The 27,955-nt window shown below is 42.1% G+C and overlaps 2 protein-coding genes and 1 long non-coding RNA gene across 4 annotated transcripts in view; 1 reads left to right on the top strand and 2 right to left on the bottom strand.

Moving 5' to 3' along the window:
• Positions 1-25,670, top strand: part of LOC127529909 (uncharacterized) — a 60,712-nt gene extending 35,042 nt beyond the window's left edge. Inside the window, exons 2-3 of the long non-coding RNA XR_007936516.1 lie at positions 982-1,137; positions 25,410-25,670. This is a non-coding gene — a long non-coding RNA (uncharacterized LOC127529909). The remainder of the gene's footprint in view (positions 1-981; positions 1,138-25,409) is intronic.
• Positions 1-25,775, bottom strand: part of LOC127529898 (tripartite motif-containing protein 16-like) — a 33,833-nt gene extending 8,058 nt beyond the window's left edge. The window contains exons 1-2 of one of the 2 annotated variants that reach the window (XM_051935153.1): positions 25,691-25,775; positions 900-1,427 (exon numbers count right to left, since the gene is read on the bottom strand). In XM_051935153.1, the coding sequence (XP_051791113.1) occupies positions 900-1,427; positions 25,691-25,750 (588 nt within the window). In that variant the 5' untranslated portion in view covers positions 25,751-25,775. Of the gene's footprint in view, positions 1-899; positions 1,572-25,690 lie in introns of those variants that run through there. The other variant, XM_051935152.1, reaches the window with a different exon arrangement.
• Positions 1-27,955, bottom strand: part of LOC114661667 (tripartite motif-containing protein 16-like) — a 202,558-nt gene that overhangs the window by 127,436 nt on the left and 47,167 nt on the right. The gene's annotated exons all lie outside the window — the stretch shown is intronic.

Below are 27,955 nucleotides of genomic sequence, written 5' to 3'. Positions count from 1 at the left end.
GACTCGATTCACTTATTAGCCAATCAGCAGCTCAGAAAAGAAGAGAAGGCGCTCCTCCAACCAAGAGAGTGCAAAAAATGGACACATCACATAAATCTTAACATACTGTACATGTAAGTACAAAACGCATGCTGACAAAGTTAAATCACTGGGATCAGATTAAACAGATATTGACATGAAGCTGCGATCAAGTAACTGTAGCAAAGTTTACCTGGGGGCATTCCGCCTATGTCAGGGCAAGGCTGGGTATGCGCTCAATTTGCGGCAACTCTACCGACAGAACTACAATTCTCAGCAGTCTGCTGGAGGGCGCAAGGGTTGACGGGTGGAATCGCTAATTGACGCCCAGTTTAAACAGTCGAGGAACAGAGCGAGCCTGTCGCGACAAGTGCGCGCGCGCTCATCTTTATTCTCCTTAGTAGAAGAACGGGACTTTTTTTCTTTTTCTTTGCAGAGAGTTTACGTATATGACGTGATTTGTCTACTAAAAATACGAGTAAGTAATAATACCCTCCATTGCTGACTTATTTTATATTCCATATTGTTAGAGTTAAGAGTACATCGTTCGGGCCACACTGAGCAGGAACCCCCTGGGCTCACTGCTTGAAATCTCACAAATCACATCTTTATAATGCGCGAGAGGACACTGGGGGGACAAATTGAACCCAAGTAATCCGAGCTCGGAGACCACTGCCTGGGCAGCTCAGTTTTCTTGTTTTCTTTCATTAATTTCTCGACAGTATTAAAGCTGGAGATTCTGAAGTATCCTGCAGTGTGTAAACCACCTTCATTATGAAATAACTGCATTGCCCCCGTTTCGCTAAGTACACCCCCCTCACGTCGCCGACCCCAGCTCTTTTCTCCGATTTTCTATCCTCCATTCCCAATTCTCTCCTCACCTGTTTCTCTGCTCTTTCCTCTTCAGGTGTCACCGTGTCGTGACTTTTGTGATCGGTGACCACGCACAGTAAGCAGACGCAGGTCCCGTCGGTCCTACAGAAGATTTCCAGAAGTTTCTGGTGTTTTGCGCAGAGTTTCTCTTCGATGTTTCCAGTCGGCTCCTCCAGTTTGTGTCGTTTGTAGGCGCCATGCTCCTTGTGCGGCTGCAGGTGAGTCTCACAGTAGGAGATCATGCAGGTCATGCAGGTCTTCACGGCGCTCCGTCTTCTAACTGGACACACATCACAGGGGACATCGTCCGGTCCGGCGTAGCTCTGAGATGGACTTGCATCTACTCGCTCTTCCTTCAGTGTCTCCATTATTTCTGTTAATACGGTGTTTCTGTTAATCTCTGGTCTCACGTTAAATGTTCTTCTGCACTGAGGACAGTTATAGGTGCCCTCTCTCTTCGACTGGTCCCAGTAGTTATTAATGCAACGCATACAGTAGCTGTGTCCACACGGGATGGTGACGGGCTCCTTCAAGACCTCCAGGCACACCGAGCAGGAGTACCGATCAGCGGAGACAGAAAGCTGAGGTGCTGCCATCGTGAACGCACATCCAAACTCCCGCGTCTGTAGCGGACCCTGAGAAATGAAACTGACAGAGTCGTCGGGGACTTCCGGAAGGGCGGGGCACACTGGCGCTGACTGACAATCACGTGTGAAACAAGAAGTTTACATTCAAGCGCACTTTATCGCGCACGCATCGTGCCGCCGTTGTATTTCTTTGCACTGAATGATGACAAGTGCTGACCGCTGCGCAGACTGACGAAATGCGAGCAGCGGCGCTGGCCACTCGAAGTCACCGACTAAAAGACGAAGGAGTAGGAGGAGGGCACTAAATAAATTACAAGAAAACAAAACCGATCAGACAAGGCTGTCAACTGTTTAAAAAAAGGGCTGCCCGTCATTTGGCTTCGTTCATATTCTGGTCTGTCCTTTGGACTTAACTTATTGCAATATGTTTCTATCCACTAGATGGCGGTGTAGGAGAAAACACCGTGCGCTCCAACTTTCACCAGATCGTTCAAACTTCTTGGACTCGAGGATTTTCAATTGGGATTCATAGATGGAATTTTATTTGTCCCAAGACAGAAATTAGACGTTTTACAGAAGCTCAATAGATAAGTCAATAAATGCAACTTAACTCTTTCTGCCCTGCTATGCATTCGTTGTTGTACTGTTGTATGGTATGAATGAAAATAAAGTTCACTTACTTACTTACTTACTGACATCCTATTACTAGTACATAAAGACGCAGCCGTTTTTGTAAAGCACAGGTACGTTTGCAGCCATTGGAACCGGATGTGCAACTATTAGCGCAGAATGGAGAGACTGGCATACAGTCCGCGAAACACGGAGGTGAAATGGATACTTCCGTACTGTGCGCTCCAAGTAGCTCTACTTTCAATTTTATTTCCACCAGCAGATTGAAGTATTTGACAGCTATTATATAATAATAGTGATAATTTTTTTGTTTTTTCATTTTTGAGCTTTCTAGACACCCCAAAGGTAAAACATCTCACAAAAATAAGTTTTCCTATAAAAACAGAGAATCCAGGGCTGAAAGTGTTAATAAAAGGAGAAGTGTCTCTGTCTCTGTCTGTGTGGCCATCCTGTTACTATGTCTTTGTCATTGAGGCATCACAAACATTTGTAGCAATGAAATGCAGTGTACTTGTCATTCCAACAGATGGCGCAGCACAAACATTAACACTGCTTTTAAGAATCCCGTCTAAAATGGCATGTAACTGAGATATACGCATTGTTTGTTGCACTGCAAATGTTAACGCTGAGGTCTACGTTGATTATTTTGATTTCAACCTGTCTGATACAAGTGCCACAGTTACTATATAACTACATGCATACATAGCAAACAAATATAGAGATTTGCAAAAAGAGAAAGAAAACTAATTATAAATCCCCATTGCCATAGGTATGAAGGACCCCAATCACATTTCTTGGCACATTTCTGCCTTAACTCATTGGCTTAAAGTCCTCAATGTTGGTGTGTGTCACAGAGAAAATGTGCTGCATTGTTCATAATGGCACTCAGCTTTGTTTCAGTTCTCTTCTTCACTTCTGTCTCTGCTTGATCAACCGTGCATCCCCTAACTGAGCCGGTGGTCCTCTCTTGAAGTGATGTTGCTGGCCATCACAAAGTTGTAGTAGATGAGACGGACATCACTATACTCACATTTAAAATATGCTCCGTCTCCCAAGAACAAGGATTCCGCTCTGCCCTTTCTCCTCACATCTCCCACCTCTGTGTTCCAAGACCAGACCCACCTGCCACTGATGTGGACCCCTGAGTACTAGAAGTAGTGCAGCCCCTCCATGCTCACTCCATGAAAAGTGATAAAACACTGAAGAGCAGTGAAGCGAAAAGAAGAAAACAAGGCAGAATAAGATTTACAAAAATTAATAGTGCCACAGTTACTATATAACTACATGCATACATAGCAAACAAATATAGAGATTTGCAAAAAGAGAAAGAAAACTAATTATAAATCCCCATTGCCATAGGTATGAAGGACCCCAATCACATTTCTTGGCACATTTCTGCCTTAACTCATTGGCTTAAAGTCCTCAATGTTGGTGTGTGAATCAATATTTAGAAAGCTAACACTATCTGGTGAGATGGTTTAGGAATATTGTTCTTTTTGCACTTCTGTTTTTTTAATTCTCAGTTCTCCTTGAAAAATTCTGAATCACTGAATATTATGTGCTATTTACATTTAAGAACATGTTATCTATCCATTATCTATCCAAAGCATCAAGTGTCCTTAATTGTGGCATTTTTCTATATTTTTATTCATTTTATTTGAAACAAATAACATTCCAAGTCAAACTTAACAAACCAAAATTCAACTCCCACCCAAGAGAAAGAGAGGAGCGCCAACAACCAGAGCTCAGCTTTAAAAACAGCAAGGAAGTGAGAGTAACCCGTGGCCGCGAAGTGTAAGGCGAGTTCAAACACGATTAAAACGCATGCCGAAAGAAATCTCTCAGTCCAAAAGTTCATTTTAAAAATATTTAGTGAAAATTAAAAGCAAATAATCCACACAAGAATAAAGAAAAAAGTAGTTACACACATAGAATAAAAGGCAAAAGAAAAAAGAAAATCATATCTTCTCTAAACTTAGCTTTTCTTGAGAAACTTTAGTTATTTCTGTACTTAAAAGTTCTTAATTTCTTCTTCTGTACACCTTAAGCGTATGGCTCTGCACTTAAATAAGCGCGTTATCTTACGAGTTACTTCACACACTCAATAGGCCCGTAGATACGGGCACGGTTTAAAACCTTGTGCCCTCTACACCTTACACATGGCAAGGCTGGTCACTAACTGAGAATAAGGTTTAGTCAAAGCAGATAAAATAGCTAGAATATACCAACTCAATTCTACTTATCGGGGTTATAGTAACCTTTTATTAAATTTATTTATTAAAATATTTATGAATCTTATATAACTAGGAAATGGCTCTTCCACATCCGGCCCCTAATTGTCAATGCTAAGGCAGAAATCAATTACCTTAACATTACTTAGTAAGAACCTTCTCTACTTTAATGAACTTAAACCAAACTTAAGAAACTTAAAACTTAAATTCTACTGTAAAAACACAAACACAATTAAAATTAAGCATGCAAAAAGAAATATTAATCATTTCAATCGTTTGCTGCTTCCTAGTGCAGGCCCAGTTTGTTGACAGGTCTGCCCAGTGTGCTGGTCTTGGTCTGGCTGCCCCCTTCACACCTGGCATTGTCTTGATGACTTGACTCTTTACCCATCTTGTAATTACGCTCCCAATGTCCAATTTCTTTGTGAACTTGTTGCCTAATGAGAGTAGCGTTATGTGAATTCTTCTGAATGATTGCAGAGTGTTTTGCCTTTTCTGGCGTAGCAGATTTGCGGAGTCTTCCTCCAACTCTCAGTATCTCTTCTTGCAGGACTGGGTCCAGTTTGTTGATTTTATTTCCTTTCTTTATACGCTGATTTTTACGTAAGGCTTTAACCTCCTCTGGGTAGGCTTGTAGTTGACTGAGGCGAGTAAGTTTGTCTTCTGCTTTAGACAAGTCGTTTAGAGACAGTGGCTTCAGCCTCGTTGTTGATTTGTGTTCCTTCATATGTTCTGTGATTTGTGTTCTTTGTCTTGCTGGGCTGTGTCCAGATTGACTGACCGTATATTGAATTGCCTTTCTCTCTTCTTTCAGACGCAGTAGCACTTCTTTGAACCTAAGGAACCACACTACTGCTTTCTTTAAATTGTACCATTCTGAGTAGTACTCTACAAGTCTTTTTACTGGTGTAAAGTTTTCTTCTACACTTGTAAGATTTACTACACACCTTTTGATTTCCGGATCGTTGCTAGTAGACAGGTCCACTTCATCCGGTCTCTTAGGCCATTCGTGTTCTGGCTGTAGCAGGAAGTTTGGGCTTTGTATCCAAGTCTTACTTTTGATGAAGCTTCCTATTGTTGATCCTCTCGATGCCTGGTCAGCAGGATTTTGTGCAGATGTGACGTACCTCCATTGCGAGGGTTGTGTGTTCTCTCTTATCACTGCGGTTCTGTTGGCAACAAAAGTTTTGTAGCGCGCACTTTCATTGGCACTGTACCTTAGTATGGTGGTGCTGTCAGTCCAAAAGATTGACTCTTGCAGGGGAATCTGTAGTTCTTGTTTTAACATTTTGTCCATTTTGACTGCTGCCACTGCTGCTGTAAGTTCTAATCTTGGTATAGTGACAGGTTTTAGTGGTGCCACTCTTGATTTCCCCTTTAGAAATGAACAATGTCTCTTATGTTCTTTATTAGTCAGGAGGAGGTAGGACACAGTGCCATACCCATTTTCTGAAGCATCTCTAAAATGATGCATTTGTGCAGACATTATTTGTCCAAATCCAGGCAGTTTAATGCACCTGTCTACATTGTAATCCACAAGTAGCTACAAATCGTCCATCCATGTTTTCCACTGCCGGACATACTTAGCACCCACTTCTTGATCCCACACATATTTCTCTTTACACCGTTCTCTTAAAATAAGCTTAGCAGGCAGTATGACAGGTGCTAAAAATCTAAGTGGATCGAATATTGAACTGACCACTGACAGAATACCACGTCGTGTAGCAGGCTTATCTGGCAGCTTTACCTGAAACTTGAAATTGTCAGTCTGTGTGCTCCATTGAACACCTAAGGCTCTCACAACTGGTAACAAATTATGACTTAAGTCCAAGTCCTTTTGATCTACTGCCCTGTCTTCTTCAGGAATGGACAACAAGACTGCTCTGCTATTACTTATCCATTTCGTAAGATAAAATCCTCCCTTTAAGCACAGAGCTTGGACATCTTTGGCCAATTTTATGACTTGTTCTTCTGTAGCAACTGACTTTAAACAGTCATCAACACAGAAATTATTTAACAGTACAGTGTTAACTGCTTCTTCAGATGTTGTGCCTCTGGCATCCTCTGCTGTTCTTCTTAAGGCATACAAGGCACAACTGGGTGATGAAGTAGCACCAAAAAGATGAACAGTCATTTTGAATTCCTCAAGTCCATTGTTTAGATTACCTTCAGGACACCACAGGAAATGAAGAAGATCTGTGTCTTCATCTGGAACTTTCACTTGATTTAATGTCTGCCATGAGAGCGATTGGTTCCTCTCTGAATCTTGTAAGAACTCCAATGAGTGTGTTAGTTAAGTCAGGTCCTTTCAGCAACTGTTCATTTAGAGAGAAGCCTCGGTAAGTGGCTGTACAGTCAAAGACCACTCTGATCTTATTTTTCTTTGGATGATATACTCCATGGTGAGGGATGTACCACACACTCCCCTTTTCGAGGGTCTGCTGTTCAGTGGATACCTTGATGGCATATCCTTTGTCTAAGATGTCTTTCATGAAAATTTAGTAATCCTCATGGAATGTTGGATACTTTGTAAGTTTCTTTTTGAGTCCAATAGTACGTCGTTGTGCAATGCAACGATTATTTGGTACTTCAAGTGTCTCATCTTTAAAAGAAAGGTTAATGCAATAGTGTCCATCTACTAGTCTGTCAGACTCCGAGGCTATGTGCATGAACTTAATGTCCTCCTGTGACATTTCCTTCTTTTCCTCACAGCTGCGTTCTGGAAAGTCTGTGTATTGTATTGTTGGAGTAACATTTGTTCAACCTCCATATTCACTCGTATAGAGTTCAGTGTGTACACTTCTGGTACATTAAAAATGTATTTTCCTCTACCCCCCCAGACTTGTAATTCCAGAGCTGTTAGAAATTGCTAGAATATACCAATTCAATTCTACTTATGGGGGTTATAGGAACCTCCCCTAGATTATGCATTGTCATTTATTAAAACATTTATTAATCTTATATAACTAGGAAATGGCTCTTACGTATCCTTCTCCCTGATACAGAAGCTTATTCTAAAGTGTTATTGATTAGATCCTGCCAAGTTTTAAAAAAAGGTTTTGAACAGAACCTCTGAATGAGAATTCAATTTTTTCCAATTTCAAATAGTGTAGAACATCAGTTACCCATGGATGTGAAAGTGTTCAGAGGCTGTCTGACAGGCATTCAAAGGTGTTTGTCCAGTATGATGTTAATTTGGAGCACTTGTGGCCTAGTGAGGCTGGAGCTCGATTGCAACGTCCGCAGGTTGAATCATTTTAGGCAATTTTAAATGAGATAAATGCACTCGATAAAATATTTTAAGTTGAATGATTGAGTGCTTTGCTCATATGGAGGTCGAGTGTTTGCTGTGCATGGCTGCCTTCCACTCCTTTTATGAAACATTAAGTGAAAGGTCTTTTACCCACCATACCCTGGATTCTTTGAAAGGAAGGGACTTTAAGATGTTTTTATATATTATTATAGAGATGCTACCCAAGTCTTCAAGACTGTAGGTGGGAGGTGATGAACATTTGGGCAGATTCCATTTAGCTAAGTTTCTAATTTGAAAGTAGTGGAAACATTGTGTTGATGGGAATCTAAATTTGAAGCCTAATTGTTCATAGGATGCAACAACATTATCTAGGTACAAATCTTGAAGTGTTTTAATCCTGGACATTTTATAAACATTAAATGTTGTGTAGGTTTGAGAGGGTGAAAAGGGTTGTTATCATGTAGAGGTGCGACAGATAAAAGCTTCCCTGCCTTGAAGTGATTTCTGCATTGGCTCCTTATTCTGAGTGATTGAAGGGCAATTGGATTATTAGTGTATTGACCATCATTTGTATTTACTGGGGCACAAAGCAGGGCATATAAAGTAAAACTGCAAGATTTTAATTCTATTGCAGACCAGGCTGGTGTATATTCATCATTTTGTGTCAATGACCAGGTTTTTATGTCTTCTATACTTGCTGCCCGGTAATAAAATTGAAAGTTAGGTAGTGCCGTGCCACCTTCTGCTTTTGCTCGTTGTAGAGTCTCCCTTTAGATGCGTGGATGTTTTGAATTCCAACTAAATGAGGTTATGGTTGAGTCTAATTTCTTAAGAAATGATTTGTTAATGTATATGGCGATGCTTTGAAATAGAAAAAAAAGCTTGGGAAGGATGCTAATCTTGTTTAATTGTAATATTAATAGTAAGAATCTGATTTAAAAAAAAAAAAAGAAAAAGAAGAAAAGAATCAGTTTAAGAAATAAATGGCATTAGTGCAAATGAATGTCGCAGAGTTTCTTCAACAGTTTCATACGGTTGCGTATAATCCGTGTACTTAAAGGAGCGCATGCCACTTGGTGTCAGGAGTGCGCACACTTTTACTTCAATAAACGGCACCCAGCAGGTAACAGTGCCCACTCGTTATCATCAGAGATCAACGACCCAGGTCCCCCTTGAAGAAACCTTCAAAAACACAAATGGCATCCCGTTGTGTACATACTGCAGACATCACTGTCCCGGGGGAATCGGTTCCCCCCTGGTGTCTGGAACGCACGCCTCTTAACTTTCATAAATGGCGCCCCGCAGTTGATGGTGCCAGAGTGGGCCACCTATGGCGCCTAATGGATTGACAGGCTCTTCAGGGCTTTAATGTCGTCTACACATAAATAAACTAAGTGATGAGAAATATTGACATTTTTAGAATAAAAAGAATTCTTTTTCAGAAACGGCCGCCCCGGGCAACGGCGACAGTAATGTGAAAATTATGTAAAATGTGGCTGAGGAGTGTAATCTACCTTCTTATTCCAAAAGGGTGATGCTAAAGGCAGGTTTTTATGGCATTTTTGCAAACTGCTTATTTTTATGTTTGATGTTACATTTAATCCAACCAAATACTTTACTGTGTGGTGACAAATTGTGTTTATTATGAAAGTTCCAAGACAGGAGGACCTGCTTTTGAAAACTGAACAGCTTAACTGGAGTTTTGTTTTGCCACAATTTACATGTTAATACGGACTTCAGTTCACATATCTTGTGAAAGAGCAACTAAATTCTAGATATTATTATTTGAAGATATGATTTAATGTAATTAATTTTAAAAACTATGTTTGCAGTTTAAACATGCATGCTATATTAATATTTAGGTTTCAGCAAGACTATTCTGCCTGATATGCTGATGGTTATTTTTCCAAATTCAGGTGTGCGCCTTAATGGCCTTCTGGCTAACGACCCCTTCACTTTAATGACTGAGCTCCCACAGACCTGACACGGATGTAGCGGACGGAAGGATGACTGCACGGTGAGCTGTGCACCATGTGGTCGACAGTAAACCCAGCTATGAACATGAGCCCACTGCCGGTCACTTCCAAAACTCTAAAGCCCATCAGTCTACAGCTGTTGCCTCCTCTGCTGAGCCCACCTAACCTGTGGCTCCTCTGAATCCAAAGTGTGTGGCATCCCCTTGTCTGTTATTTTGTCACTGCAGGCTCTTCATTCCTCACCTTACAGTCTTTCTTAAGGGTCTCCCTGTAGTGGACATTGTCCACTTCATTAATTTCTCCATATCTCTTTCCTTTCTTTTTTCCTTTGTTTCATCAAATTGCATACGGTATATTCTTTTGTCGCACTGAAAGGCAACTCTATGGCCTAAACATCATCCGTGGTGTGCCAACCCCTAAAATGGTTCTCAGAATTTCCCTCTTCTCCCCTAATAATTAAGAGCGCTTGTGTGACACACAAGACCTGGAGTGACCTGCAGACCACACCAGTCACTGGTCAGAAGTGCTCGGAGGGGAGATTGTTAAGTGGAAATCTATGCCGACCCAAAATCCTGGATAGAGTGGCTCTGTAAAGACGGTGTTGAACCTGTGCAGGAGGGTCATTGTTGAGACACAATAAAAGGACAGAGAGCCAGCAGGACAGTCCAGATAGACGCCGATCTGGTGACTGGAGGGAGCACAGATTTTGGTACTGTTGTTATTGTGCCAAAAAGAGAAACTGGAATCACAGCAGAACAAACACCAGGACCTGTTGTTACATCCAAGGCAACACTCCAGATTCTTTCCTTTCCTATCAATGCCTTTATACGTCACTCCGATCCCAAACCACTTTCCAGTGCACTCGACCTCCCAGTAGTAGCGACTCCCTCTCAGCGCCTCTCGGCACAGGACTTGTTGCCAGTGTTTAAATCTGTCAAGATGGTCAGGACAGGAGGTCAGCATCTCCAAATGCGTCACCATTTTGTTCTTTTCAGACAGTTGTAGCCAATTGTTTTTGGTGGTGAGGTCCAGGGTGAGCAGACGGGAGTCTAAATGGAGAGAAAAGAGAAGGAAACAAAGTGAAGAGGTATGCTGCCTCCTGAGACTTGAACTGAGGAGACCAGAGCATCAAACACAAGAGGTGCTTTCAGGAACAAGGAATGCTTTAGAAACTCAAGGAACTTTTGTTGCATTAAAGCACTGCAGGAACTCTGGCTATTTGTAGTTCCTAGGACTTTTTGTTTGTTTTTTTAGCTCGTACTCCAGGGTCTGTACTTTTTGTTCAACCAGGAACTATTGAGGGGTGATGAATTGTGCTTATTGGTTGACCACAAGCATTGCTGCCACTGTACAAATCTGTTTGGACTTTGCAGAATTGACAATGGAGCACCGTACTTCACACAGAATCACTCTTCATAACCCCCTCCCTGATCATCTCACCTGTTAAGCCACAATCTCTTTGAAACAATAAGGGGGAGGGGATTGGGGGTCCACCATGAACTTCCAAACGTGCAGCACCCCACACCGCTTCACACTTCTTTGCACATCACATACTTGGCTTAAATGTTGCAGTTCCTGTTGTGTGTTGGGAATGCAACACACAAAGTGGCCCAGGACCACCAGTGACTCGGGGCCTACGTCGTATAGGAACTCATTCGTCCAGGAAAACACCTGAAGAACATCACCTGTGACCTTCACTGATTAAGAAAATCAATTAGAAATCCAAAAAAATGAAGTGCTGAGAGTCAGAGGTGTGTTGGAGACCAGCAGAGGGCAGCAACTCTGTCTTTTCAGAAGCCCACTGTCAGGGGGTCAGTCCTTCAGTCCTGCGACATCCGGCTGAAAATCTGAGGACAGAAGGAGTGGACTGTGGGGACTCATTGAGCAGTAAGGGAGTATACAGAAACGTTTGATGGCGCGGTGTGGTATAGCGGGTCTGCGGCTCCGAAAGAATGGCCGGTTTTTTTAAATAATCCAATAATTCATTGGCCGTGTCAGTCTCTGTGGGCACACTCTCAATTGCTTCATTGGCTTCCTGCAATGCGTAATTGAGACGAAGCGCCCACGGAGGAACGCACAGGAACGGGGAAGAGAAAATAAAAAGGAGAGAAGGTCAAAAAGAGAGAAATGCAGGCAGAGCGAGAGTGCGACACTGAGAGAGAGACGGCAATCGTAAGAAGGGAGAGAGGGATCGGCGCTCTAGGAACAGATCATACCCACTGATTGTCCGAGGAGTGGGTGCAATCGAGGTGGCGTCCTCTCCAGGTATCTGAGGGATGACTACGTGAGTGAGAAAGATGACGAGAGGACAATCGGCCCCGAGTGGTATGGCAGAGTGGGGATTGAGATGGCCGAGGCTGATGAAGTCTCCCCAGCTGAACGAACAATGAAGGAGTTGGGCTCGGCTCGTTTGACCCAATGACTGCTGTTGGTTTTTATTCCCGTTTTTAGCCTTTTTACTGTTTTTATGGATTATTTATGGAACTATGGAGCACTTCACTTCCTTTTTGGACACAAACTGTTTTGATGTGTTTTTGTTTAATAAAAGCCACTTTTGCACTTTGCACCATCCCGTTGCTTGGAGTGTTTTGTCACCACCTGCCAGCTCATCCGGTTACATTATCGATGGTGGCGGGTTCAAGAGGCTACCAAAACTGGAAGAGGGAGCATGGAGCAGGACCCACACCGTCATGGGGGGACTAAAACTGCTAATTCACAATGCAATTACAATTTTTATTATGCAGCAAAAAATATAAGGAGATTATGTAGGCCAATGTTATTTGCCATAACTGAGGTGACAAATGATTTAGACATGAAAAGTCCAGTCATGTATTCAGTGTTGTTCATATTCGTCTTGGCATTTGAATTTGTGATGTCCTAATGTTGTGGTGGACAGGACTTTGACGAGGCCATCGCACAATTGTGATTATTGGCACCCTATTTTAATCTGTCAGCATGAGGTGTTGGGATTCCAGCGACTGACTTGAGACCTTTAATCATGCCAATAAAGGCCAGTAAACTCTAAATTCTGACATTTTTAAAACACGATGTTGGATTTCCTTTTCATTGTTTCTTTTTCTTTCCATCCTTTGTGGAAGCTATCAACTTCCCGACAGTGTTCAGAAGCCATTAAGAAGGCTAACAGAATGTTAGCTTATATAGCACCTTGATGTGTGGCGTACAAGTCACAGGAGGTTCTGCTCAGGCTTTATAACACACTGGTGAGGCCTCATCTCATTTGGGTCTCCAGGCTACAAAAAGGACATAACAGCACCAGAGAAGGTCCAGAGAAGAGCGACTAGGCTGATTATGGGGGGCTACATGGGGTAAGTGATGAGGAAAGATTAAAAGAGCTGAGCCTATACAGTTTAAACAAAAGAAGATTAAGAGGTGACATGATTGAAGTGTTTAAATTTATGAAGGGAATGAGTCCAGTGGATCGAGACTGTTATTTTAAAATGAGTTCATCAGGAACACGAGGACACAGTTGGAAACTTGTTAAGGGTAAATTTCACACAAACATTAGGGAGTTTTTCTTTACACAAAGAACGATAGACACTTGGAATAAGCGACCAAGTAGTGTGGTAGACAAGAAGACGTTGGGGACTTTCAAAACTCGACTTGATGTTTTTTTGGAAGAAATAAGTGGACAGGACTGGCAAGCTTTGTTGGGCTGAATGGCCTGTTCTCGTCCAGAGTGTTCTAGTGTTCTAATGTTTAAAAAGAAGATAAAACATTCCCATTCACACAGTAGGCTGCAGCCGTCCACCACGGCAGTACAAATATCAATCGGCAGGCATTAGAGCTACGCGTCATCTTCATTTAATTTGACATCCGCAAGTTTTGAATCTCTCTCTCTCTCTATATATATATATTATATATATATATATATATATATTTATATATATATAGAGAGAGAGATTCATGTATGTATATATATATATAACATCCAACGTCTATCTGTCTGTCTGTCTGTACGCTTTTCACGAGAGAACAATTTAACGGATTTAGATTGAGTTTTTTTTCTATAATTTGCTTGAACATTCCAGTTGATTTTGTGACTTCTCTCATCCCACAAAGTATTAAAGTTCGGTTGCAGCACCGATTTATTCGTGCAAATCCAACAGACAGAGGCTGTGGGCCGAGTGGAGGGGGAGGTGGGACCTCAGGAGTGGGGAGCCGCACTCATGCACATACCAGCCTCCATTCAAATCGCTGTACCTCTCGCCACGTGTTGGAGCGCACCTCGCCTCCACTGTTTGTTCAGTACACATTATCATCTACTGATTGTTGAAGAGTGATGTTTGACATTTTTGAGAGGGAGATCACAGCTACGTGTGTTTTGGAGGGTAGCTGCTCATTGGCACAGATATCATGGCCACATGCTCTTCTGCCCATGCTGGGGATGCTCTCCCATCAGTCAGTTATTTTTTTTATTGATTTTTAAAGATTGTCCTGTTTCACTACTACGCTGGTGGGGGAACAGCTCGTATAAAATAAAAAGGCTAATTTCAAGAATTCACAGCAAGGTATGAGCATTAGCAGACAGCAGTCATGGCTGATGCCAAATGCAGTGTCACAGGCTTGACTTGCTATGTTGTGTAGCACCTTCATGCAGTGAGTACCATCCCCAGCTGACTTACAGCGATACGAGTTGTTATCGGTAACAATTCCAGATTCTTCTACACTTCACAATGGCAGGACGACTGCAAACCAACCCAGCAGTGCACAGAAACCACACAGTTTTAACAGCACCACCTTGTGATCCTAATGTTGATTCAGCCAATAGACTAACCACAAGTCAAGTAACACCCAGACAATCACAGAACGCCCAAAACGTTGGTCAACAGAGTCTTGTTGCAGATGTCCACAGCTCCAATCCATTGAGCAATAATGGGGTGAGTTAAGATTAGAGGTTTGTGTTGTTAGTGTGCAGCATAAATGGTCAAGATTTGGGGTAACTTTAAGTTAGAGGTTAGTGTTGTCAACGGCTGGGCTTGTGTGGTATAAAAAGCTAGGAATTCTGAAGCACATCATTTCCAAAAAGGTTGCAAAAGCACTTCCAATAATGCCCACTAGAGGGGGATATTATGCCAAATCCCTGCACGAAAAAAATGACCAAGCATAACCTTTATAAGAAATACAAAGGTTGCATTTCCACAAAAGGTGCTCTCTGATACTGTAAGGTTCCAAACGTCACAATGGCAAAATGGAGTTGGCTAAAACACAAGGCAATCCAAGCAAACAAACTCCCAAAATTATAAATCCGGAAACGGTCAGAAAACCAAAGCAAAAAAAGGCCAGGAATCCAGAGAAATCATACAAAAAAAAATCACTACAGCACAATAAAACCCAAGAACTCACCAAAACTCCCAAAGCGCAATCAAAATGAACCACACAGGAACTATGGGAGACCCCCCCAGATTCATAAAATGGAGGACCATTCCTGGTGGTGATTGGCAGTTGGAGGTTCCACCTCTTGATACAGACACAATCAAAAACAAAAGAGTAATGCAAACGATCAACAGAAGTAACACCAATAAATATAAAAGAAACAAAACAGACGTAAACTTGAATTTGAACCCCAGCAAAAACAAGAACCCTGGCTGAAACACGACGTGTGCTTATTGTGTGATATACATGGTTACGATCGGGGTTACTGTAGTTAGGTTAGGGGTTTCTGTGGTTAGGGTGTGGTACAGATGGCTGATTTAAGGTTAGCGGTTAGTGTTGTTACCGTGCAGATTTGTGTGGTTAGCATGTAAACAGTTAAGGTTAGGGGTGAGTTACCCAGCAGGCCTGGTTACACTGTGGCCAAGATGGGGGCTGTTGGAGGTTTTACTGTCAAATAAACCAAATGAGATGAGAAACTCTGCATCAAGACTTCAGAGGCTGTTTAGTGACTGAAGTTGTGGGCATTCCATGATGTTGTGAACGTTACATGACTGGCGTCATAGGTATTGAGGGCTGCAGTTAGACCCCCTTCACAATTCCTCTGCTGTAGGGTGAACGTGTATGGCTCTCTTAATGTTGCTACCCTGCTTCACAAATCATTTAAACCTTCCATTTTTGTTATTTAAAATGAGAAAAACCAGAGAGAAACTCACATCTTAAAAGTCCATTTCTGTTCTTCAAATTTCTTAGGATTTGTCCTGAACCACCAACATCTGAGGAGAGTAAGAGAAAAGCAGAAAGTGAAACTCCAACAACAACAACAACAACTATAGCACATTTTCATACAAATAATGTAGCTCAAAGTGCTTTACATGATGAAAAAAAGACAAAGTAAGAATTAAAATAAGACAACACTATAGAATAAGAGTAAGGTCCGATGGCCAGGGAGGACAGAAAAAACAAAAAAAAAAAACTCCAGATGGCTGGAGAAAAAAATAAAATCTGCAGGGGGACCAGACCATGAGACCACCCAGTCCCCTCTGGGCATTCTACCTAACATAAATGAAGTCCTCTTTGTACTTAGGGTTGTCATGGAAGGACTTGTTGATGATGATGGTCATGTAGACTTCTGGCTTTTAATCCATAAATGTAGGAACATCATGGAGCTTTGATTAGGTGGTGGTGGCGCAGCCACAGAAAACTGGGAAAAGAAACAGAAGAGATAGTAGGGGTTAGTACGGAGTGTGGAGCCACCATGAATAGTTATTATAATCAATTGGATATACAGAGTATCAGGATTATATTAAAGTGAAGTTATGAGAAGGCCATGTTACAGTAATGTGTTTTCAGCAGTTTGTTAAAGTGCTCCACTGTATCAGCCTGGCGATTTTCCTACTGGCAGGCTATTCCAGATTTGAGGTGCATAACAGCAGAAGGCCGCCCGCCTCACCACTTCTTTTAAGTTTTGCTCTTGGAATTCTAAGCAGACACTCATTTGAGGATCTGAGGTTACGATTTGGAATATAAGATGTCAGACATTCCGATATATAAGATGGAGCGAGATTATTTAAGGCTTTATAAGCCATAAGCAGTATTTTAAAGTCAATCCTGAATGACATAGGTAACCAGTGTAGTGACATCAAAACTGGAGAGATGTGTTCGGATTTTCTTTTCCTAGTTAGGATTCTAGCAGCTGCATTCTGCACTCATTGCAAACGAGTGATGTCTTTTTTGGGTAGTCCTGAGAGGAGTGCATTACAGTAACCTAGTCGACTGAAAACAAACGCGTGAACTAATTTCTCAGCATCTTTCAATGATATAAGAGGTCTAACTTTTGCTATGTTTCTTAAGTGAAAAAATGCTGTCCTAGTGATCTGATTAATATGTGATTTAAAAATTCAGGGTACAGTCAAGTTACCCCTAAATTCTTTACCTCTTTCTTGACTTTTAATCCTAATGCATCCAGTTTGTTTCTAATAACCTCATTATATCCATTATTGCCAATCACTAAAAATTCAGTTTTCTCTTTATTTAGCTTGAGAAAATTACTATTCATCCATTTAGAAACACAAGTAAGACATTGTGTTAGTGAATCAAGGGAATCGGGGTCATCAGGTGCTATTGATAAATACAGCTGTGTGTCATCAGCATAGCTGTGGTAGCTCACGTTGTGCCCTGAGATAATCTGACCTAACAGAAGCATGTACAGTAATCCCTCGCTATATCGCGCTTCACCTTTCGCGGCTTCACTCTATCGCGGATTTTATATGTAAGCATATTTAAATATGTATCACAGATTTTTTGCTGGTTCGCGGATTTCTGCGGACAATGGGTCTTTTAATTTCTGGTGCATGCTTCCTCAGTTGGTTTGCCCAGTTGATTTCATACAAGGGACGCTATTGGCAGATGGCTGAGAAGCTACCCAACTTACTTTTCTCTCTCTCTCTTGCGCTGACATTCTCTAATCCTGACGTAGGGGGATTGAGCAGGGGGGCTGTTCGCACACCTAGACGATACGGACACTTGTCTAAAAATGCTGAAAGATTATCTTCATGTTGCTCCCTTTTGTGCAGCTGCTTCGTGAAGCGACATGCTGCACGGTGCTTCACATACTTAAAAGCTCGAAGGGCACGTATTGATTTTTGATTGTTTGTTTTTCTCTGTCTCTCTCTCTCTCACTCTCTCTTTCTCTGCTCCTGATGGAGGGTGTGTGAGCTGCCGCCTTCAACAGCTTTGTGCCGCGGTGCTTCGCATATTTAAAAGCCAAACAGCCCTATTGATTTGTTTGCTTTTCTCTCTCTTTCTGACATTCTGTGCTCCTGATGTGCACTCCTTTGAAGAGGAAGATATGTTTGCATTCTTTTAATTGTGAGACGGAACTGTCATCTCTTTCTTGACATGGAGCACAGTTTAAACTTTTGAAAAAGAGACAAATGTTTGTTTGCAGTGTTTGAATAACGTTCCTGTCTCTCTACAACCTCCTGTGTTTCTGTGCAAATCTGTGACCCAAGCATGACAATATAAAAACAACCATATAAACATATGGTTTCTAATTCGCGGATTTTCACCTTTCGCGGGGGGTTCTGGAACGCAACCCCCGCGATGGAGGAGGGATTACTGTAGATTCAGAAGAGCAGCGGACCCAGGATAGAGCCTTGTGGAACACCATATAGGATATCAGGGGTCTTGAGTTGTAATTACCACAACTAACAAAGAATTTTCTCCCTGCCAGGTAGGATTCAAACCAATTTAAGACCCTGCCAGAGAGGCCCACCCACTGACTAAGGCGATTTCTAAGACTATTATGATCAATGGTGTCAAATGCGGCACTCAGATCTAAGAGGATGAGAACAGATAAATGGCCTCTGTCTGCATTTACCCACAAGTCATTGACTACTTTAACGAGTGCAGTTTCTGTGCTGTGATTTGTTCTAAAACCTGACTGAAATTTATCAAGAATAGCAGGTTTACTGAGGCGGTCATTTAGCTGCATCATGACTGTCTTCTCTAAAATGTTACTTAAGAAAGGCAGGTTAGAGATGGGTCTAAAATGTTTAAAAGCAGAGGGGTTGAGATTATTTTTCTTGAGTAAGGGTTTAACTACAGCAGTCTTAAGACCGTCTGGGAAGACCCCGTATCTAATGAAAAATTTACTATGTCAAGAACATTATCAATTAGCATGCCCGATACTGAAGTGCTATTGGGTCAAGGATGCAGGTGGAGGGTCTCAGCTGAGAAATTATTTTATATAAATCAGATAAATCTATCCTGGTGAAAGAATTTAATTTGTCTATAATGGAGTACTGGGGCTTAAGAGGATCCGCATATGTTGGGGAGATATACTATGTTATTTCTAATATCATTAATTTTTTGATTGAAAAATACAGCAATAGCCTCACATGTTTCACTGGAAGTACTTAGGAGGCATTCCTTTGAGTTACCTGAGTTTAACAGAAGATCAATCATCGAGAATAAGACTCTGGGATTACTAGCATTGTTATTTATAATCTTAGAGAAGTAGCAGCGCCTCTCAAGACGGACTATGTTATTGTATTCTGTTATTTTAACTTTTAATATTTCATAGTGGATAGTTAGTTTAGTCTTCCTCCATTTACGCTCAGCTCTACGGCATGTTCTCTTTAAATCAGACACTCTTTGGGTCTTCCATGGTATAACAATGATAGAAGATTTTTTAACTGTCTTTTCAGGTGCGACTATGTCAACAGCAGCTCTCACTTTAGTATTAAATTTTTCTACCTTACTATTTACATTATCCTCGCTATTGTAGTTAGCACTATAAACGGACTGGTTGGTTAGAATGTTTGTAAATTTTAAAGCTGCTGATGAGTCAAAGAAGCGTTTTTTAACAATATGCTTCTCATGAATGTTTTCTATCAATATTTCTATATTAAACAGTAAAAGAAAATGGTCTGATAGACCCGTATCAATGACCTGCTTTATATCAACTTTTAGTCCTTTGGTAATTACTAAGTCTAACGTATGACCTCCAGCACTTTCAATAAGCAGGACAGCTTTTTCTCCAACCTCGGGGACTCATGAAGACAACCAACCCACCAGCCTCAGTAGTCTCCACAAACTCCCAGCTGGTGGTCTCCTCCAGACTCCTCTTCAGATTTGACAGATTTGTCCTCAGAGTCTCGGGAAGGAAGTCCTCATTAATGGTGATTTTGTGTGCATCTCCCCCTCCAGGAGGAACGCAGATGGATGGGAACTTCTGCGTAAGGAGAACAGTGGTAAGGACAACGTGAGGGTCAAATGAGCTCACCGGTGCCCTTTAGGTCAGCACTCTCACCTTTATGAAGTGGATGTGGTCCTCGGTGTGTAAAAGCTCATTCAGCTCATTGTCTCTCTTCTTCAGCTCCTCGTTCTCCTTCTTCAGATGTTGGATCACCCCTTGGGCCTTCCTCACCTCCTTCTCTTCATAAGCTCTTATGACCTCAGTGACCTCTGACCTTAACCTCTCAATGGACTCAAGCACAGACATGAAGGTCTTCTCTTGTTCCTGAACTTTGGTCTCTGCAGAGCTCTAAGTAGAAGAAGATAAAAAATCATTAGAGGATCTACCAAGCATGGAGAACTTCTGCCTTAACAATATAGTACTGAAAAGCTGAAAAGTATAAAAAATGTGAAGGGGAAACTGCAAAAAAAAAAACATTAAAACTTAGAAAGAAAAACATTAATTTTGCACTTCTGCATTAAATGCTTTTCCAAAATGCTTAAAATTTTACATTAAAACTCAAAACCTTTACTGTGGACTTTGATATTTCTATTTTCAACCTTTTAGCGTGACAAGGGCAAATCCATATAAACATTATATTGCCAAAATTATTGGGGTGACTGCCTTTACACACACAGGAACTTTAATGACGTCCCACTCTTAATACTTTATTATGGAGTTGGCCCACCCTTTGCAGTTATAACACCTTCAACTCTTCTGGGAAGGCTTTCCACAAGGTCTAGAAGTGTCTTTATGGGAATTTGTGGCCAGGAGAGCATTGGTGATGTTGGACAAGAAGGTCCGGCTAGCTTGCAGTCTTCGCTCGAATTCATCCCAAAGATGTTCTGTTGGGTTGGCTCTGTGCAGGCCACTCAAGTTCCTCCACACCAAACTCGTTCATCCATTCTGTTATCAACCTTGCTTTGTGCACTGGTGTGTACGCAGTCCTGTTGCCATCCCCAAACTGTTCCCACAAAGTTGGGAGCATAAAATTGTCCAAAATGGCTTTGTATGCTGAAGCATTAATAGTTCCTTTCACTGGGACTAAAGGGCCAAGCCCAACCCCATACCATAATCCCCCCTCCACACAAACTTTACACAATGCAGTCAGGCGAGTCCCGTTCTTCTGGCCAGACTTGTCCATCAGATTACGTGATTCGTTACTCCAGAGGACAAGTCTGCACTTCTCTAGAGTCCAGTGGAGCGCGGTGAGCTTTACACCACTGCATCCAATACTCTGAATTGCACTTGCTTGGCTGCAGCTGCTCGGCCATGGAGACCCATTCATTCCATGAAGCTCTATGTCTCTATGCTGCACTGTTCTTGAGCTTTTGGGGGTCTGTAGCTATTTACTCTGCACAAAGACTCCGCATGCCCTGTCTCTGCTCTGAGATTAGACGTGGCCTACCACTTCATTGCTGAGTTGCTGTTGTTCCCAATTGCTTCCACTGTGTTATAATAGCACTAACAATTGACCGTGGAATATTTAGTAGAGAGAAAATTTCATGAATGGCGCAGTTATCATCCTATCACGGTACCAGGCTTGATTTCACTGAGCTCCTGAGAGCGACCCACTCTATCACAAATGTGTGCAGAAGCCATCTGCATGCCTTGGTGCTCGATTTTATACACCTCTGGCGATGGAAGTGATAGGAACACCTGAATTCAATGATTTGGAGGAGGGTCCCAATACTTTTGACAATATAGTGTGTGGGATATGGCCGGCCATTCATGCCGGCCAATACCCCCAGGCCACCAGATGGAGCCCTCCCTGCAGCATGGAGGTGTCCCGAATGCCAGCAGGGAATCATGGACAATGGAGTCTCTATTCACAACCCTGCTGGATACCATGGGGGCCACCAGAGGACGCTACAGGGAGGCTCAAGGACTTGTATTTTCCCTATAACCCGGAAGTACGTCTTAGTCACAGCAACAGAGGAAATTATGTACTTCCAGGATAAAGAAAAAGAGTTTTCACCTGACCCGGAAGTGCTGGATAATCACATGGACTGAGGGATCAGAAGCACTTCCGGGTCAAGGACTATACAGGACTGTGGGAGATCCTAGACGGGGGAGCTGAGTCGGGAGGAAGGGTGACAACGCGTCTGGGAGTGGAGGATTGTTTATTGATTATTGTAGTGATTATTGTGTATATTTATAAGTATAGTGGAGGGTGCTTGGTGCACATTATTGTTCAAATAAAAAAGTTATTGGACTTTTATCTGGTGTCTGATCTGAGGGTTCAAGGGGATTACAGCGCCCCCCATCTGTCACAAGTGTATATAAAAAACAGAACTTTTGATCTTTTTTCCATATTTTACAGCAAACCTGACTCCAATTCAATGCTCATCTCTCCTTCAGTTCCACCGAGTTGTCTTCACCGGACACATGAGACTCACCTGAATCCTCATCACCATCTTCTCCATCTCTTCCAGTTTCTTCTCATTCTCCTCAATTTTCTTCATCTCTTCATCCTTTTTGTTTTCCAGCTGGCTCTGTGTGGAGACAAAACAGAGTAGAGATGTCTGACGAATGGGCAGAAATAGAAAAAAACTGTGTCCAGTTGGGGTTGTTGGAAAGAAAAGTAGAAAAGGAGGATGAGGAAACAAAGATGAGCAAGAGGATGACAGGTGAAGACATCAGAGACCTCAGGGGCTGGACAGGCAGGAGGAATGTGGTCAACAGAAGAAGAGAGAAAGGAGAAACAGACCATCAGCACGAGGACTTCATGGAGCGATCGGGTATTCTGAGTGTTAGTGAAGATGGTCGAGGAGATCAGGAGAAAGTGAATTGGGTTTATGGCTTACAAAAAGAAGAAAAGAAGAATTCTTCATTGTGAAGTATGTGAAACAATGAGAGTCAGGTGGATTTGAGTTTAGTGTCTGCAGTTATGTTGATGTGTGAAGATATGGGAATGATGGGAGGAGTGATGGGTTCTTCAGTAAAGTCCGTTGTGATTTGTGATGGAAGTCAAAAGGACTAGAAAGGGCCTGGAATGGCAGTCATCTGAGATCTTGGACTGATTGAAAAGAGACTGGGAGATGAAGGATGAAAACCTGAAAAGGAAATCAAATGTGGAGATACGAGGAAAGAGGGTGAAAGTCAATGGTGGAGGTGAGGGGTCTAAGGTATGGAGAACTTGGGTTCACAGACAGGTGGTATGTCCATAAAATGTGGGAGAGAGGTGGGTTTCCTATTCAGTTCACCAACTAAGAATCAAACAGAAATGGAAGATGCAGTTGTGTGAGGGGACTCTTTGCAGAAATCATGGATGACATTGAAGAACTCACATCAAATATGGCTTTGAAAACTGGGAGTCCCTCAAGAGTCACTACTAGGACCTTAATAAAGTGTCTGACCAGATGCTATGTCTCTGTCATTCCAAAAGATGACGCTTCACAAACATGAACACTGCTTTTATGAATTCCATGCCAACTGGCACACAAGTGATACTTCTGCCTTCCGTGCTGCACTGCAAATGGTAAAGCAGAGGTCTACGTTGATAATTTAGATTTGAGCGCAGCCAGACATCTTAATGAAAATGAATCATAATTAAATAAGAAAATGACAAGCTGGTTAAGTTTACTCATGACACAAAACCAACTGGAATGGCCAACACCCTCAAGTCAGAAGAGTCGATACGGACCTGGACAGAACACAAGCCTACGCAGATACCTGGGTGATGACATGTATTGGAAATAAATGTGAAGTGTTATGCTTAGTAAAACTTTTGAATACGATTGCATAATAGGAAGGGAATGAAACACTGAAGTACCTCATGGATCTGATGGAGTGGAAGACAACGTTATTATCTGTCTGCTTACTCCCACCTGGACAACGCTGGCTGCATTTTGAAGATGATGCTTTTTGATTTCTCCACTGCCTTTACTACAACCCAGCCATTCGTGTTAAGTGGTAAACTCACGAGGTATGCAGGTGGATGAACCTGTGGTGTCCTGGATAAAGGACCATCTGTCAGGTAGAGCAGTGTTTGGGAGGCTAAGGAATTGTTTGAGCAACACTGGAGGACCACCACAAGGGGCAGGCCCATCTCCTTTACTCTTCACGGTATACACCATGGCCTGTAAACATAACGCCACGTCATGTCTTGAACGGGGTGTATGGACAAGGGCGATGAGACAGAGGAGAGCACTCTGGTGGAGAACATTGTTTCATGGTGCAAAGAGAATTGCCAGTCAAATAACATCAGCCAAACCAGGGAACTGCTTATTCATTTTCATGGCACTAAAGAGGCCCTGTGCCTGGTCGCTATTCAGAGGGTAGATGTGGAGGTGGCACACTGCTACAGGAACTTGGGGGTCCACATCAGTGGCAAGCTGGACTGGTCTTGTAACACAGAGGAGATACAGGTCCATCTCAATAAATTAGAATATCATCAAAAGTTAATTTATTTCAGTAATTCAATTCAAAAAGTGAAACTCATATATTATATGGATTCATTACACACAGCGTTATATATATTTCAAGCATTTGTTTCTTTTCATTTTCCTGATTATGGCTTATAGCTAATTAAAACTCAAAATTCAGTATCTCAGAAAATTAGAATATTGTGAAAAGATTCAGTATTTGTAGACTCCTGTTGTCCCAATGATCTGATTAAACAGGCAGACCCGGCTATGGGACACCCCCTTACCAGCAGTGGTCCTGCATAATTTAATGTGGCCATCGTTAAGAAAACAGGAAGAGATGTGAGCCTTCGGTCAACATCCTTCTCCATCAGGGGTGTCCCCTGACCCTAATGTTTAGTCAGTACTCCCACTGACCACAAGGTGGAGCTCTCCGTTTTCATTTAGTTTTCTGTTGTTTTACTCAATTGCTTCTCTTTTCAGATTACGATTTAGTCAACTGTATTGGGATTGGTTTGTTTTGGGATTTCCTATTTGGCAACTCCTTGTGCCCCCTTTAAGTCTTTTGAGCAGTGGTGGGGAGAGCAATATTGACAAAAGTGAGTGCCAATATGAACAATGCTACACATCGTTGCTGTGACAAACAAGCATTGAGGACTTCTGACAAATTCAGCAGAAGTGGGTGGAGAAACGTGACTGGGGCTTCTTCACACCAACGGGAATGCGCCTTTATAGTGCCTTACCGGGACTGGTGCAGCTCTTTTAATCTTTAGCCAAGTCAGGTGTTTTCTCTCTTTTTAGTTTCCCTTTTTTCGGTGTACTTATTTGTTATAATAATTTGAATATTAAGCTTCTGTAAAAAGCCAGCTACCCCCACATAGGACCAATAGTGCACTATTTAATGGGTTTTAGGCTTATCACTTCCCCACATAGAGAGTATACTGAGATTCTAACTTGCGCTGTGCTGCTTAGTGATGAGCGACATGACTCCTACAACTGAACTCACAGAGCGACGACCAGCGAATTGTGGGCCATTGACAAGAGAAAGTTCTTTATGTCCCGTCTCAGTGTCTCCTGCCTTAGTTCTGTCCGTCATTTAGTGTTTAAACAATCCGTCACCTCACCTGTCTCCGCTCTCTCTCCTCCTCCAGCGTCACCGTGTCGTGACTCTTGTGTTCGGTCACCAAGCACATCAAGCACACGCAGGACCTCCTGGTGTTTGGCGCAGAGTTTCTCTTCCAGGTTTCCAGTCGGCTCCCCCAGTTTGTGTCGTTTGTAGGCGCCATGCTCCTTGTGCGGCTGCAGGTGAGTCTCACAGTAGGAGATCATGCAGGTCATGCAGGTCTTCACGGCGTTCCGTTTCCTAACTGGACACACATCACAGGGGACATCGACCTGTTCGGCACAACTCTGAGATGGACTCGCATCTACTCGCACTTCCTTCAGCGTCTCTATTATTTCTGTTAATACGGTGTTTCTGTTAATCTCTGGTCTCACGTTAAATGTTCTTCTGCAATGAGGGCAGTTGTAGGTGCCTTCTTTATCCGACTGGTCCCAGAAGTCATTAATACAACGCATACAGTAACTGTGTCCACGCGGGATGGTGACGGGATCCTTCAGGACCTCCCGGCACACCGAACAGGAGTACCGATCAGCGGAGACGGAAAGCTGCGGTGCTGCCATCGTGAACGCACATCCAAATTCCCGCGTCCGTGGCGAAGCCTGAGAAATAAAAGTGAAGAACTCGTCGGGGACTTCCGGAAGGGCGGGGCACACACGGCTTAGCAACCACGTGGGGTCACAATATTTAAATGATAAATAAACATTACATTCAAATCCACTTTATCACGCAGGGCTTTTCTATGGTCTAAATGATTAAAAGTGCCCGCAGCTCTCCACCCTGATGAAATACGAGTATCGGCGCTGGATTAAAGGCACAGGAGCTGGGCAGAGGAAGACAAATAAACTACATTAAAACAGGAAAAGAAAAAAAACAACAACATTAGATCAGTCGAGTACTGTGCCACTGTTCAAAAGTGAGCGCTCAGACATTGAAACTCCGTGCAGATTTTCGTCGGTGCCTTTTTATTCCTCTTCAGTGCCATATATTTTTATCCACAAGATGGCGGTGTCGGAGAAAATTCAGTGCGCTCCACACGTGACTCGAACAGTCTTTGAAACTTCATGGGGGAATAACATTGTAATAATGAGTTACATCTATCTAGCGCTTTTCTAACCTGCACAAATCATTTTACACAGACAGCAGGAGAAGCACTTCAACCACCTGTATGATGCGGTAGCCACCATTTTTGTGTAGTACACTCACCACACATTAGCTGTTAGATCAGGGGTGTCAAACTCCAGGCCTGGAGGGCCGTAGTGGCTGCAGGTTTTCATTCTAACCATCTTCTTCATTAGTGACCAGTTTTCACTGCTAATTAACTCCTTTTCCCTCCATTTTAATAGCCCTGTTTTTAAGAATTCAGTCCTAGAATTAATTCGTTTCTTCATAAAATGACAGCCAAACAGAAATGAGATGTGAAACGAGCCAACAGATGAGCAGCTAAACTGGGATTTCAAACTCCAACCAATTTCACTCCAACCAATCTATTAATGAGAAGCTGATTCTTGCTGTTAATTATGCCCGTTATTTAATTCCGTGGCCTGTTGCTACTCTCATTCTGCCACAGCAGACATTTCCAAAAATGTTGACTTTCTGTTCGTCAAAATGTTTTGGTGACCCAAGAGATCCACCTTACCGAGACCTTCACTTTTCTTATTTTCAGATATTGTGTGATGGGCACAGGAGAGCTGGTGATGTGGCGGCTTGTTTTGTGTCTCATTATTGTTTGGCTGCTAATTAAAAAAAGAGACAACTAAGGGACCTGAGTCAAGTTAATTAAAACTAAAGCAAAAGAAGTTAATCAGCAGCAAAAACTGGTCACTAATGAAGAAGATGGTTAGAATGAAAACCTGCAACCACTGCGGCCCTCCAGGCCTGGAGTTTGACACCCGTGTGTTAGATGGTAAAGAGTGAAAGAGACAGCCAGTTAAAAACAAGCCATGAATAGGGGGACAAAATGAACACGTTGGGGTGGGCAAATTACCCAGGACATCGGGGTTCACCTTATTTATTTTAAAGATGCCCATAATCGTTTATGACCATAGAGAGTCGGGTCCTCAGTTCAACATCCCATTTGAAAGACAGTACCATTTTTAATAGCCCAGTGTCCCCAACACTACTCTGGGACATTAGGATCCACACAAAGACCACAGGATAAGCGCCCCCTTCTGGCCTCAACGACACCTCCTCTAGCACCAACTCAATTACTGATAGGTGGGTGAATAGGAAAGGCACCTAGAAATGGAAAGAGGCTTTACATAACAGATGGTTTGATTGATATATACTGTATATACTGAAATCTTATATGATTGGCATATAGTAGTGTATCTATATAATTAATAAATAGAATTTGGTGTAGTAGGCAGGATTAGATAGATAGATAGATAGATAGATAGATAGATAGATAGATAGATAGATAGATAGATAGATAGATATGAAAGGCACTATATCATAGATAGATAGATTGAATTTGGAATATCTGGCAGGATTACATAGACAGATACTCTATATTAGGTATACAGTATTTGGTATAGTTGGCAGGATTACACAGATAGATAGATAGATAGATAGATAGATAGATAGATAGATAGATAGATAGATAGATAGATAGATAGATAGATAGATAGATAGATAGATAGATAGATAGATAGATAGATATGAAAGGCACTATATAACAGATATATAGTACCTTTCATATCTATCTATCTATCTGTTATATAGTGCCTTTCACATTATCTAGCTATATGTTATATAGTGCCTTTCAC

This window comes from Erpetoichthys calabaricus, chromosome 12 (assembly GCF_900747795.2).
Source record: "Erpetoichthys calabaricus chromosome 12, fErpCal1.3, whole genome shotgun sequence".
Taxonomy (NCBI): Eukaryota; Metazoa; Chordata; class Cladistia; order Polypteriformes; family Polypteridae; genus Erpetoichthys; species Erpetoichthys calabaricus.
This window is presented reverse-complemented; position numbering and strand designations above follow the sequence as displayed.